Here is a 15695-nt window from a genome sequence, read left to right as displayed (position 1 = left end):
TTGAGCACATCAAACAACCGATTAGACACCATTCAAGAGGTTAAACACTCAACCGACCTATCGAATATGACTAGGGGAGGTTCTTTTTATCTGACCAAGGCTTTGTTATCTTCGGTTTATTTTTGCTGTTTGCTGGTTGATGCATTTTGCTCAACTAAACTCATTTTTTGTTGATCCCTACTAATTTGTTATGAATTACGAAGTATAAGTTTACTTATTTTTACTACTGTATAATTTATTTCATTGAGTAGAGCAAGCCTAACTTTGCAAGAGAAACTTAATGATATCTTTGATGGTTTGATGAATGAAATTGAACGTATATGTTGTTGAGGTTACTTAGGGTGTGTCATTTGACAACTAATCTCTAAAGACATGTTCAATTTAATAATTTACTGACTATTTAGCGAATATAAGTTACAATGATATCACAGACATACTATTGGATAACATACATGTATAAGTCGTCAATTATTCCTAATAAGATATCGCGGTTTTATTCTTTGTAAAATCACATTGGGGGATACAAGCCATTTGAATGGGTCCCTTGACCCCCACTTGAGGATGAAAAAAAAAAAAAAAATTCTTATAAAATTATTTTTTTAGCTATAAAAATTACTTGTATTTTATCAAATGACTCCATTAAAATGTATTAAATGTTTTTTTGACCCCATTAAATATTTTTTTTTTATCTGCCACTGTAAAATCACTAATCCAATTAACAACTTGCTGCTAAATTATGACAATTATCTTTATTTAAAAGTTTTTCCTCAATAGATGATTATAATAAAAAGATGGAAAAAAATGTGACGAAATCACAAAAGGACTTGGTCCGTTGGCATCTAAAGAATTCATTGAGTTTTCAAAAAAAAAAAAGAAAAAAAAAATCTAAAGAATTCATTGAGTCAAGAAGATTAGTTTACTTTTTTTTTTTTTCTTCTTTTTTACTATTGAAGTGAGCTTGGAACAAATAAGTTTTCGCTGTTGCCACCTCAAACACCCCTTACCCAACCACAATTAAACACGTCAGCACATGTCCCCCTTTTATTTTTATTTTTTTTGAGTCAAATACTAAGATTACCGACCATTTCTCGAGAATAACATAAATAGTCCGTCAAAAAAAAAAAAAAAAAAAAACAAATAAGATAAATAGATAAACTTGTTACGATAAATTGCTAATCATAAAATCATTAGCGAATAGCCGAATACTGAATTGAAACAAAATTGACCTGCCTTGCTCTTTCTTCACCTATATCTTCTCCTTAATTTTCTCTCTCCTAGGGTTCTTACTCATACTCTTTAATTCGTTAATCAATCTATTTCAAATGTCATTTCTCAATTCATTTATGGCCAATAAATCTTCCAATTGCTTGGAAATTGATCATCAGGAAGAAACAATTTCTGATTCTTTCATTTGCTGCGTTTGCTTGTAAGTTTTTTTATAATTTTAATTTTGATTATAGTTTTCGTACGAAATTCTGCTTAATTTGTAATGATTCATGCTGCAAATATGCAATTCCGCGAAACGATGCTGAATTTTTGTATTCTTTTCTCAATTTGGTGGAATTTGATACGATCAATTATTAAATCGATTGAAAAATCTGTTTTTGTTATGTGGATGATGATTCTCGATCTTTGGCATAGATTATTGAGCTTTGGTGATTAGTTTAGGATGATGTGATTGTGAATTTTGCCACGCCAAGGTCTATTTTGTTGATGGATCCTGTATAAGGTGGTGTTGATTGTTTAGTGGCGTCGGGTTTTCGGCCATTTGTGTAGTCTAGCTTAGTTTGTAGTGTACTCCTGTGTTTATGTTACTGTCATATGAATGAGTCAGGCATTGCTTAAGTTCATTTTCCATTTGTAAAATCGATGCATCATATGCCGTGAATTGTGAAGAAGATACCATCCAATGTTTAAGGAGGACCTCTGGTTCAATCTAATTTGAAATTACCACATGTAAAGCGAAATTAGTTTTATTACGCTTTAGGGACTTTAAGACCTTGGAATAAACTTGACTTTGGGGATGCATATGAATATCGAGCTTCTTGTTAGTAAAGATTTTTATTTTTTTGTTATATATGTATTTAGGTTTATGCCTTATCCATTATAAATCGGTTTGTAGTTGCGATTTATGATTCAATCTTGCATAAAATTGAGTATAAAGCTCAAGTGTTAATTGCTTTGAATTAATTTTTAGCACATGATGTTTTCTTTACCAGTATATAAGACTTCATCTTGCAGTGCCTTTGTATTATTCAACCATTACAATGTTTTATAAGTCGTTGACCTCATGTCTTCATCTATGTCATACATTCATAATTTAAAGTTATGTTTTTGGGTTGGACATTTTGAATAGCTTTTGGTTTTTGTACTTGCAACTCTTGATTTCTATTTCCCAATTTCAAGTTTTGGTAAGGAGTTGAATATTAATTTATCATGATGATACGTGTCACTTTGGTGATGAAAGTTTTCAGCTTTTGCTCCTATAGCCAAGTATCATGTTTATTTTCACTACAAAATTTCTTTTTTCTGACATCTATATTGTTATGTCGCAGGGATCTACTGTACAAGCCCATTGTGCTAGGTACAATATTTTATAGTGTTAACAGTCAAGGAAATTTAAGTTCCTATTGTTATGTAGTAATTCTTCTTATTTGTTTTTGCAGAATGTGGTCATGTTTCCTGCTTTTGGTGTGTTCATAAATCCATGGATATGGTCCATGAATCTCATTGCCCAATTTGTAGGAATCCATATCATTACTTTCCAAATATATGTGAAATGTTGCACTTCCTGCTTTTAAAGATGTATCCCTTAGCCTATAAGAGAAGGGGAAAACAAATTCTTGGTAAGACTACTTCCAAATATTGAAATTTTGCATCTCCCTTTTATCAATAATGTTGAGATGCTTTTCTTTATTGGAAGTTTGAATCATTTGTATTCTTTGATTTTGATGATACAATTGATGCATCTCTTTTCTTGTTTCCTTGTATCCTCCAATTTTTAAATTAAAGGACAACTTGTCCTTGCTGTTTTTACTCTTTATTTTCCTATTATTATCGTTAAAGTATCACTTTGTTAATTTACTAAGCTACTAAAGCTATAATGTGCATTAGTAGTATCAAAATTCACATGCGTGCATCTGTGTTTTTCTCCTCATATTGTACCTAAACACCTCTAACCCTAGGCTGTGAGTATTTTTTTTCTTTTCTTTTTTTTTTTTTGGAGAGGGGGGGGGGGGGGGGGGACATGTTTAGGATGCGATTTCAAATTGACCAGGTTTTTGTATCATTTTTATAAATAAATATTTGTAACCCAATGTGTTTTTAAAGCTTCTCTTTATAATGGTTCAGAGGAAGAGACTGCAAACAATTGCTTCTCACCACAGCTTGATTGTAAAGAGGACAGCAGTACTGATGGCTCCAAACCTTCTCAAGATGCCAATACTTTGTCTGATCCGGCTTCATCCTCCTGCTTCACTAGTGTTGGCGAAGATTCTTCAAAGATGGATAGTAATGGCTCAGATGATATTAAGGAAAAGGATATATCAGCTATTAATAAAACCATTGAAAGGGTTTCAAGTTGTGATGTCCTATGTCCTGCTTGCAAGGAACTTCTATATCGTCCTGCAGTTCTTAATTGTGGTCATGGTATTGTCTAATCTTCCATGTCTTTATGTCCTTTTCTTGTTCTTCGTGTGCGTGCATGTTTTAAAACTCCTCATTAGTTGAGGGGAATTCATCTATTTAATTTATTTTGTCGTATGTTTATATTAGTTGAGGGGATTAGGGGGAATAGTCAATTTTGGTTCATGTAGCCGACCCCACTTATGGGATTAAGGCTTTGATTGATTGATTGTGTTTGCTATTGATTTGTTAATTTTGCTTGATTGATTTACATATGATTTCATATCTTTGGCCAGTTTACTGTGAAGCTTGTATAATAATTCCGGAAGACGGAATAATCATATGCAAAGTTTGTGAGTGCCCACATCCAAGTGACTGTCCAAACGTTTGCTTGGAGTTTAATAACTTCTTGGAGGAGCAATTCCCCAAAGAGTACGCTGCACGAAAAGAAAGTGTTGAAGAGAAAAAAGCACGGTTTCAACATAAGAATCCATCTTCATGTATGTTTTTCTTCATCCTTCTTCTTTCCGAGTACTTGTATTTGCAAAATTATGGAATCTTAGCCAGTTTCTCTTGTATCAACTTTTTTACTGATTAGAAAACATATTAGAAGTAGAACATATCTTACAATTAAAATTGGTTCTTATGTTTCTAATGACAAATTGATGATATAAATTTGGAAATATGATTAACTTTATTACTGTAATTTGAGGTTTAAGATGGGTTTAGAGATTAAGTTGAAGAAGATATGTTGGTTTACATGGTTATGCCTAGTTATAATTCTTGCCATACAATTATTCTCGTAAATAACCAAAGATAGTGAGGTTTTGTTAAGTTGTGGTGACTGGTATTAATAAATGCAACTATCATTTCATGTTGGTCAGTTTACCTTTCTCTTGGTTGGTGATATAGTGTTGAGATTGTTAGCTGCATGTTTATAGAAGTTAATTACGTAATTTGTAGTATTATAATATATAAATTGCTAACAAAGTTTGAAGTAAGGCTGGAGGAGAAAAATCCACTATTTGATTTGGTTGATGTACGGCCACTAGTGATTCCACTTCAAAAAGGCGAGCTTCATCCTACAATTCAAATTACACTTTGGGTGGGCATGTCACATGTGGCCTTATGACCAATACTGGGGTTCTTTCATGGCTTGTGAGATTATATTTTGATGGTAAAAGGGGGAAGTATCTTGCATGATCCATAAAGACATGTGGCCTGTAAGTGGACATGACATAAAGTAGAGAGGAAAAATGTCTAATCGTTGCAAATATAATAAGAAACGGAGGTAGTTTTTTTTTTTCAACAGATGAGTCATGTTTTCAAAAGTGCTGATCTTGTCACTAATTTCTTCTTAAAAAGTACTCCATAGCTGAAAAAGGGTGGCGTTCTGTCAGGGGCTTAGTATTAACATCTATATGTATGTGTAGGGAAATTTGGGGAAAGTGTTTGGAACTATGGATGTGATTGGAGAATGGAGATCTATCTCTGACATGTAATACCTTAGTAGTATAGATTTAAATTTAATTATGATGACACAAGCAATGGACTCTTTTTTTCATTGATTGATGGAAATTATTCTTTGGTATGTAGAAAAATGTGTGAATTATATAGACACCAACTGCCATAAGTAATTTGCTAAAGTATCATAAGTAACAGCTTTACTAACATTGAACCTTCATTTACATGCCTTGTTAAAAAGAAGTTTTTGTTTCCAAGTTGACCTTTCTTGTTGATTGGTCCAGGTTCTAATTCAAAGGCATCTGCTAAAAAAAGTTTCATCACGCCATTTAGGGGCAGTGAGGACTTCATCCCGTGGTGGAATGAACACGGCTCAAAAGTCCATGCGGGAGCTGGTTGTGATTATTGTGGAGTAAGGACCTCATTTTTGTTATCTTATTATAATCTATAAAGACATGCTAAATTAGTTTAGCACCTTTAGCAGGTCTCCTTTAAAATATATTCATCTTATGCATGCCTCATTTCTCATCATTCTGACGCGTGGATTGTAGTACTATAGGATCCACTATTTTACAGAGGCCAAATATTTGGAAAGCTTTTGTCATTATCAACTGAATTTAGTATTGTGATTCCGTTGTTCTAAGTCGTTATTCCATCATACTTATATACAAAGATGCTCATTATTCTTACAATGGTCTTATTACTGTTATTTATTAGTATTTCTTGTCGAAAGAGACTATGGGGAAAGAGTAATGATACACGTTACCTTTGATATGTGTTTGATATCTTTATGGAATTGAAACAAATTGAGGAATTTATGATTGAGGAGGGAAACACATTTTGTTTCCACTAGGTGGATAAGGGTAACAATTTGGGGGATTGTGTTACCCTTTGGAAACGGTATTTGTTACTTGTAGCTCATACCAAACTAATAGAAAGGGAAACACTTATTTGTTTACATTTCCTACATTACAAATTTTCATACCAAACACCCCCTATATATATATATATCAGACGAATTCCATGGCATTAAATAAATGCTCAAGGATCTTTGGACATTCCTTGCTAGGGCTTTTTTAAAAATTTTGACTCAGGTGTAATTTTGCTCTGTGAATTGGTTTGCTGCAACCCTGGTTCAAAAAAATATGTTTGTAGTGGACACAGAAAGTTTTTGGAATTTCAATAACTTAAGTAACTTGACTTTGCTAGTAGAAAGCACAGTTGAAAATATGTGGAGGAGGATATCTTAGGAAGGCTGTTTATTTCCAAAGTACCTCCGACCTTTTGACCTAGATCAACCCTTTCTTTGTCAAACGTAGATTATTAAATTATTAATAAAAATAAATAAGACATAAAAGATCAAGCCTTGCTCCAACCAATTCTCTTTAAGGTACAGATGATTATAGTATGATTCCCTTGACTACTTGACAACTTCATCTGTGAAATTTCATGGTACATGAAGTTTTTGTTTGCTCTTGATTGATTTTGTGAGATCATGAATATGACTAATGCTCTAGTGTTTGTTTTTTGATTCGCACAGATGTGTCCCATAGTTGGGGATAGATACAGATGCCTAGATTGTGTAGAGTTGATGGGATTTGACCTTTGCGGAAACTGCTATAATACGCGGTCCAAACGACCAGGCCGATTTAATCAGCAACATACTCTGGATCACAAGTTTGAGCTTGTCAAGCAGCCAGACAATCTACGAAATTTGATGGTGCGCCTTGTTGGAGGACATCTCATAGATAGTTCTGGAGCTCCTGTTCTTGCCATTAGTGCTATTGAAGATCCCCCAGATGGTTGGATTGCTGTTGAATCAGTTAATGACCTAATAAACCCAGGTAACAATGTAGCTGCTGCTGATGAGAGTCCTGGTGATATGCATGATGACACTGACACACAAGACGGTTCTATTGAGGTGGAGTTTGTTGATGCTCTGGACGTTTCTGACAATAATGCAGCTTCTCTTTCTCATCGTGATCATATTATCGATCAAGATGGTAACGAGGATCCTCCCTTTTAGAATGTCTACCACAGGAGCTTTTGCTGCATTTTTTTATTTTTTTTTTTTCGGACATGTCCATCTTCAGTCCCTCACCCGTGAAACCTGGGGATAAAGTTAGATCATAGTTCTTGATAATTGATATGGTTCAGGTCCTGAAGGTATTGTAAATGACAAATCTATTGATAATCTGATATGTTGTATTAATTTGTAGTTGCTGCATAATTTCATATGTTAGGAGATGTGAATATCTGGTAGAGGTAGGATTAGTATCCACTGTATACGGTGCAGGTGCAGGTGCAAGTTCGAATGCGAATGTCTTCAATTTTATAGAATCTGTTACGTCGCAAGAAATTTATAATTCCTATTTAACTTGAAACGCAGTGACATTTGATCTGCTTTGCTGCAGTTTTTACTAACAATGAGTCGTCTTTTGTTATTGGAGCGGCAAATATAAATTATTCATGGTCCATAAGTCCATTCTAAGGAATTTTTTGAGAGATTGGTAGTTGTAAAGCTGGTGATTACCCCTTGTTAGCTTAGTCTGATTCATGTCATATTTTGTACAGTATTAAAATGTATCATAAATAAAGTTTTAGATTAAGCAAAATTGGACTGCCGGATTTTGTAAGCTGAATTACTTTATTGGGCCTGAACTGTACTCAGTGTATGATTCGAATCGACCCAACTGAATTAATGTCCAACATTGGTTGTCCTGTTATTGTTTTTTTTATTATTATTATTTTTTTTTTTTTTTTTTTTTTTTTTTTTTTTGAAGAACTGTTATTGTTCAAGTTGTTATAAGCTTATAACTGCAGATTTTTATTCATTCAAAAATAATGAAAATTAAGGCTATCTAGTTAGTTAAAAGAATTAACTGTCTGAGTGAGGTATTTTAGGATTAAATTGTAAGAACCTTGAAAACCAAAATAACTAGGTATATCCATATAGAAGCTTACAAAGAGGTCAAATTTAGGGTTAATTTTACTATTGAAGCTTAGATCCTACACTTGAGAACGTGTTGTACTTTATGCGTTGGGTTACTTGGGTATATATTAAATTGTATCTCGAGCATGATACACATCATAATCCCACTTGTAGGGTCTAATCTGCATACCCTAATGGTACAATCATAGAGGATTTTTAATGGTGTGTATTGATGAAATCCTTATTTGTAAGACATGAGCACTAATCGTCATGAGGGAGTTGGATCATAGTGTGGATTTTTAATGGTGTGCATTTAAGAACCCTTATTTTAAGACATGGGCAATACTTGTCATGAGGGAGTAGTATGATTTATAGTGTTATATCAAGATCATAAATGTTCTTGTCTATAATTCAATTAGGATCATGAGACATAAGAGTGTGATTCTAGACATAAGCAGTTTTTACATTCCTACAATCCATTCTAACATAAGCAGTTTTTACATTCCTACAATACATTCTAAATAGTTCACATGTGATCGCAGTTACATGATGACTAATATCACATTTTAGAATATTATAACTAGGTATTATATATTGTGTTATGGAACTTAATATGTACCTCATAAAAGTCATAATCTTTACTCCAGTTGGTAATTTGTTTTGTTGGAATTTATTTGAAAAGCAATGTTTGTGTTGAATCATTCTTGAACTTTACTGTTAATAAAATAGCAATTGAGTTGGCCTGGAAGTATTAACCTAAGGACCATTTACATTTGTAAAATTGTAGCTCATTAATGTTAAGTTCAATGATGTGATTGTATCAATAAATTAGGTTAGCTCTGATTTCGTATAAAAAGAGCATTTGATTAGAGAAAGTTCTCAATCAACCTGGCCTGTCTAATAGATAGTGAAATTCTCAATGAACTAAAGTTTTTTTATCAATTTGGAAGATTTTTCCACCTAAGACTTTCCAATGCATATCATACATCATGCAAAATTACATTTATTGAGTACATTGCACCAAAGTTTGTTTTATTGGAAGGGTAGTGAGGGCGTGGATAGCTCCCAATAGATGTAAAGTTGGACAAAAAAAAATAAACTTTGGTAAATAAAAACCAAAAAGAAAGCAAGAAGATCAAGACCTAAATAGTGGTAAAAAATTCACGCGATAAAAAGATGGTGTTGGGCAGTATGTAGGATTATGGAATTGTGTGGGAAGGAGGGAAGCAAAGGAATCTAGCAATAGCATAGGGAACTCTGATCTAATCTCTGTTATATATCTAATTTTCATGCATGATTGGCTTCACCTTCACGTGTGCATACCATAATACTTCTACTATTAGTACATTATACACTTGTACACTTTTTATTTTTTGTATTTTTGTATTGCTTTCAAAAAATCAAAAGTAGCATACCTTTAAAATAAAAATAAATTATAAAGTGAAAGGGTTGTTCTAAGAAATCTGTTAAGAAAATAGACCGTAAACTCAACTCGTATTATCTCTATTTCTTAATGTTCTTTACATTTTGTTATTGTATTTAAACATTAAAAAGTAAACTTTGTCTGTAAATTATTATTGTTTCATATAGCAAAATGTTATCAATGAGATTTTGTTGGATTGTGTATTTTCAAAATACTTGTGCAAAAATTGGATATGTTAATGGTAAAAAAAAATGGCATTGGAACCCGTGCAAACGGAATTGTGAAGAACATTAAGGAATAGGGGTAGCATAAGAGTAAAAAATTAGGTAAAATACTGTAAGAGCTAGTATAAGAGGTATGTGTGGGATCGATTGTGAGCCTTCTTACATTAAATCAAGTAAGAAAACAAGGTTGAAAATAGTAAAAGCATATATACTAGGTTAGGTTTTATGCAATCAAGTCTTATTTTTGTTTTCAGGTTTGTCAAATGTCTACTTTTAACTAATATCTTTAAATATGTATTTGTGAAAATCATAAAAATTAATTTTTTTTCTCAGGATAAACTTTGAAACGAATCTAACAAGATCCTATATGACTATATTACATTATTACTGTTCTCCTAATATAAATCACAAAATGCATATTCCTTTTATCCATTCCTTTTTCCCCTATATGCCTATCTTCACCAAATTAGATTCCTTTTATTTAACTTTATATGTTTCAAATTTAGGTCCTGTTCTTTTCACCTTAAGAAAATAATATTAAGTAAATAATTTCAGTTCAGTAAAAATAAGTTCAATTCGGCAAAATAATTTCAATTCAATAAAAATAAGTTAAGTTCAGTTCAGTAAAAATAATATAAGGTTAGTAAAAATTAGTAACTTCAAAGAAGAAAAATAACATGGAACCAGTAAAATTAATTTTAGTTCAGCAAAAATAATTTCAGTTCAGTAAAATTAATTCGAGTTCAGTAAAAATAAGGTGAAGAGAACGGGGCCTTAGTTTATTTACTTCACCATCGTATTTTTTTTTCTAAATTTAAAATAAAAGATATATAGATGACAATTAGCAAAGTCATTTCTCAAAGTTGACATATTTTTTATATTTAGCACCCTCAAACTCTATAAAACAATAATTTATCCATGCTAAAGCCTTTTATTAATCTCGTAAAAGGGCATGTTCTGTTCAGCTTAATTCCAGTTTAGTTCAGTTCAGTTCAGTTCAGCTCCAATTTGTTCAGTTCAATTTTATTTTTGTTTAGTTTAGTTTTTATTTTTCTCCTCTCATAAACAATTCATTTCAACTCTATTTAGTTCAGTTCAGTTATTTTCAGTAATAAATCGGGACAGGTCCTAAGAATGGAGTTGATTGGCGAGAATGTATTGACATCATCACATCCTCGGGATCTTACATATATGATTCAAATTAAAGGAGATCTTGATTGATATGAGTATGAATTTCAAGCCTTGATTTTTCATCAAATTTTGTGTATGTAGTCTAAAGTAAAATATTTTCTTATGAGAACTCCTTCATGAGTGACTAATAGTCAAAGATAACCTTAATAAGTGGGGACTACAGATTGGCATAATGTGTACTTCCTCCATCCCTAAATTACATGCATTTATTCATCACATAATATTTTTTAAGGAACATTAAAGAAAAGACTCATCCATCATAATTTTTCGCCTTTGTATGCCCCTTAATTTTATGGAAGATTAGGCTTTTATATGATGGATCCTCTCCAATTCATGATCAAATTCAATTTTTAGGACTTCTTTTTTAGGAATGAGAGGGTGCTCAAGGGAGCTATATATTTTTAAGGAATACTATACCAATGCGGTACAAGTAAACATAAATAAGTATCAACATTAAAACTTACACTAATTAGTTTAGGGCTTGTTTGGCATCATTTTTGGTTTTAGTTTTCTATTTTTTTGAAAACCAAAAACCAAAAACAGGAAACAAGAAAAAGGTGTTTCCACTTTTCTGTTGTCAGTTTTCAAAATTATCATGATTTTAATAAGTCTATATATTTTTTTTATTCATTATGTGACATATATAATACACTTTTAAAAAACAAAAAACCAAAAAACAGAAAACCACAGCGATGCCAAACGAACCCTTAATGATCAGTTGCATTTTCTCCACCCCTCTTCTTCTTAAATTAGATCCCTAATTTGCGTATTTTCATTTTTTTAGCGTAATTAAGCTCATAAATCATTATTATTCAATGTACACACATTATGCGGGTGAATGACGATTCTTGTCTTCTTGACACTATTAGTTATGTGTAGGTGGGTGACAGATGGTACTATACATTTTAGGTAATAATATATGTGACTCTTATATTTAATACAGAAATATGCTTATATTCATTTACTAAATAATGTACATAAGTTAAGAGTAAGATCCATTGATGCTAGAAAATCTTTAGATTTTCGCTTAAAAGTTTGACAAGTTCAAGTTTTAATACTAGTCTAGTTTTCATCTTATATTTTAAGTTTAAAATATAATAATATGATGTTGTATGGGGCTTTGCATATATATTCCTTAGTCAAACTAATTTAAGGATCGGATGATGCCATGTGATGAGGTCACATATGAGATAACACCTTGTATATGAGTAAACAAAAGTCCTGATTTTTGTTGGTTTTCTGTTATTTCCAAGTTTATATATAATTATAATTTATATATAAAAAATGAATAAGTTTAGAGGCAATATAATGTTAATTAAGATGCTCCCTTGGCACAAAACAATTATCCTTAGAAACAAGCTGCGGCTTTAAATTAAGTGACATCGATCTTCATCAAAGTCATGCAAAACTATGTCTAGGAATGTTAGGTCTCAAGTGGTCAACATATTTTGATAAGTTTCCTTGTGTGCCAATTAAGAACTTTGACCCCAAAAGTATAGATGTATAGTAATCCTGAATTCCTGATTGGTATGATGATCATATTCTTAAAACTATGACCCACCTTTGAATTAGAGTTATTTAGGATAAGGTTAAAAAAATTTAATGGATTATGTTATGTCCTTTTTTTTTTTTTTTTTTTTTTTTTTTTGAAAGCATGTCCTTTGTTCTTATTTCAAAAGCTTGTTAAAAAGTTCATCAGAATCTGAACTTGTATTTTTTTTAATCAAAAATATTTTTGTTTGAACTTATCTAAAATAATTTATAATTTTATGTAAATTAACTAATTTAATCAAAACTTATTTTTTGAACATACTTCATCTAAACTTATTTTGTCTAATTTAATTAAAATAAGACGAAACAAACATAATCTAACTTCCTACCACCAAAAATAAAAATAAAATAAAAAAAAAATCTATCTCCCTCTATATTCTATATTTACAATAAATAAGCTAACAAGTCACTTCACAATTATTCATTATATAGTGGCTAATTTAATTAAGGAGCGAGTGATAAATTATTTTATTTTGATCACTCTTTTATACAATTATTATTGTCATTTTCTATAATTCATTATTTGTATGCCTTTTTTTTCACAGTATTTTTTTTTTTTAAGTTTATTTGAGCCCCCATTAGAGATGATCTCACCGTATCAATGTTCTTTACATTAAGAGTTGTGATAAAGTTTCACCTTAATTGATTAATAAAGTACCATTAATTTTTTTTTTTTATCATGTTCATTAGTCAATTTTGTTGACAATTACCTTTCTTTTATTGTGCTACTTGATTATCCTAGCTTGTACCATGTACCTTGGATAACTAAAACTAAATTGACTAAGCTACAGTAATATATATCGTTTGTATTGAATGTTTAAGTCAGTTGTTTGTGTTGATTGTTTCCAAAACTTACATAGAAGTTTAGTAAATATGTTATTTGATGTCGGTTGTACATATAAGTACAAATAAACTAATTTTGACCAAACAACAACAAAAAAACAAATGGAAAAGTAGCTTCCTTTTATTTTTTTAATTTTTATTAATTGGCTTAAATATTATTAATTGAAAAGTTCATAAGCTAAAACATTAATTCTGTTGTTTGACCATTTACCAAATAAGGGCTTAAGACCATAGTATAAAAAATAATTAAAAAAAAAATTAAAAAAATTAATGAAGATAATTAGGTGGATGAATGAATGTGTCATGTCTCACTCACTCATGAGAGATTTGGTAACAAAGAAGATGATTGCCGTTGCATAGTTGCATGGAATAATTACCTTGGATCCTTCTACGTGCGTCAGCTTTCAGCCAATTGTCAATGGACACGTGGAGATATATTAACGGGCCACGGGCTAGATTAATTACAAAAAATGTTACAAAACTCAAAACCTTTTTGACTTTTTTCCCCTATGTACAGGACATTTTATAATTCCCATGTTTACTTTATTTATTATTATCTATGACTTCGTTTTGTGTTAATTCCCATGTTTACTTTGTTTATTTACATAAGAGAGATTAGGGTTTGTTCTGAATCTTCCGATTTATTGAGTTGAATCGAACTGAATTGAATTGAGCTGAAAGAAGGAAATTAGGAACTGAAATATACTGAACTAATTGGAGCTAAACTGAACTGAACTAAACTAAAATTAAGCTGAAGTGAACAAGCCCTAATTTGACAAAAAAAAAAAAGGAGTAATGAAAGTCAAACAAGGAAGATTAGAAGTAATTGTGTTTACAAATGAAATAAGATCATTAATTGAATTGTGACACGAGGAACAAAAAAAAAAAGAATGGAGGAATCATTACTTTCATTAAATAGATCTTGCACAATTTAAATGAATAGGAATTGCGATAAACTCAAGTACATGAAAACGTGTTTATTTTGTAGAATTTGGGTGCTCAGTTTAGAAGAAGAATACATGGTTTTGCGAGGAAACATGAAACTGGAGTAGACTAGGGAAATAAGGGAGGTTTATAATTTCTTAAAAGGCTTAAATAAACGGCTATTTCACGAAATGTCACTGAGCACTTTAAAAATTCACCAAATGCCATCGGACTTCAAAATTCACCAAATGCCACTCAGTTTTTGAAAAATTCATCGAGTGCCATTAATGACCAACGGCCGTTAACTCCGTTAGTCATTAGGGGTTAATCATGATTCATGACACATATATGGAATATGATTGTAAATATGGCATAGTTTACTTAAGATTTTGCAAAAAAAAAAAAATAATAATAAAAAGAAAAGCGAAAAAGGCGGAAAAAAATTTCACAAGGTAGTGACAACTGACAAAGTTTCATGGAAGGATTTGCTTTTATTATAGGTTAATAGATAGATAGATAATAACCTTTATCTTAATAAAATGACCTTTTTTATTATAAAAATGGTCATAGTGTCTCTAATATTAGTGGTTTACAATTATTTAGTGTATGTGGACCAAGTCCATTTAAGAGTTTACGTATTTTCATGGGAATTGATTAAGGGAGTGGAGGTGAGAGTGTGTAATAGATAGTATTTTTATTAAAAGTGAAAATGTGTTTAACAATTATGTAAAAAGTAAGTAATGGCAAATTTAAGAAAATGTTCGGGTAATTTGATGGGAAAGGTAAAAAGTTGGTGTATTATGATAAAATTATGTTATATATGTATTAAAAATAGAAAGATATATATTAGAAACATGCACAACAATTTGGGACATTCAAAATAGAATCCATGCATTATATCATGAGATGATTAGAGTAGAAATTAAGAGATAATATAGACAAAATAATGTAGACAAGATTTGATCCTAAGTCTTAGATATCACCCTCAATACTTTAACCATTTATACTAATTGATCATCTAAATCATTTAATTTGTATAGTTCAAACAATAACCACATTTGAAAATTTCACTATGAATATTTGCACTATAAAGAACTTATGAGTATTTATTTGAATTGAAACCTCTCACAAGCGAACTTAGCTCAAGTTAATAGGCTAAATATTTCAAGAGTAGGAGGGATAGATTAAGGGGATTCATACCCTCAAAGTTGGCTTATTAGTAAGATTAACTCCCTAACTTTAAAGTTAAAAGGTTTCTTTCTTACTCATAGGCCGCACTTTATTGATAAGTTTATGATAGTATGGTTAAATAATGCGACACAAAACCATAATTGAAGGCACACTTTTTTTTTTTGAATACATTGAATTTTGCAATTTGATTTGATTTGATTTGGGTGCTAAATCGGACCACAAACAACCAAGATAAACCACAAATAAGTACGGAATAATAGATTAATGAATTCATTAGGGGTGAAACATAAAGATAATTAAAGATAGAAATACTTTAATCCGTTTAATC

The 15695-nt window shown here is 31.0% G+C and overlaps 1 protein-coding gene across 1 annotated transcript; it reads left to right on the top strand.

The window, feature by feature from the left end:
* Window positions 1-1182: 1182 nt before the first annotated feature.
* LOC145617386 (E3 ubiquitin-protein ligase PRT1-like) lies at window positions 1183-7300 on the top strand. The gene is made up of 7 exons (XM_081672082.1): window positions 1183-1426; window positions 2556-2584; window positions 2667-2846; window positions 3352-3648; window positions 3921-4124; window positions 5373-5500; window positions 6629-7300. The coding sequence occupies exons 1-7, from the start codon at window positions 1323-1325 to the stop codon at window positions 7112-7114; spliced, it is 1428 nt and encodes a 475-aa protein (XP_081528208.1). The 5' UTR covers window positions 1183-1322; the 3' UTR covers window positions 7115-7300.
* Window positions 7301-15695: the final 8395 nt, after the last annotated feature.

The sequence above is a fragment of the Chenopodium album genome, chromosome 26, assembly GCF_948465745.1.
Source record: "Chenopodium album chromosome 26, dcCheAlbu1.1, whole genome shotgun sequence".
Taxonomy (NCBI): domain Eukaryota; kingdom Viridiplantae; phylum Streptophyta; class Magnoliopsida; order Caryophyllales; family Amaranthaceae; genus Chenopodium; species Chenopodium album.
This window is presented reverse-complemented; position numbering and strand designations above follow the sequence as displayed.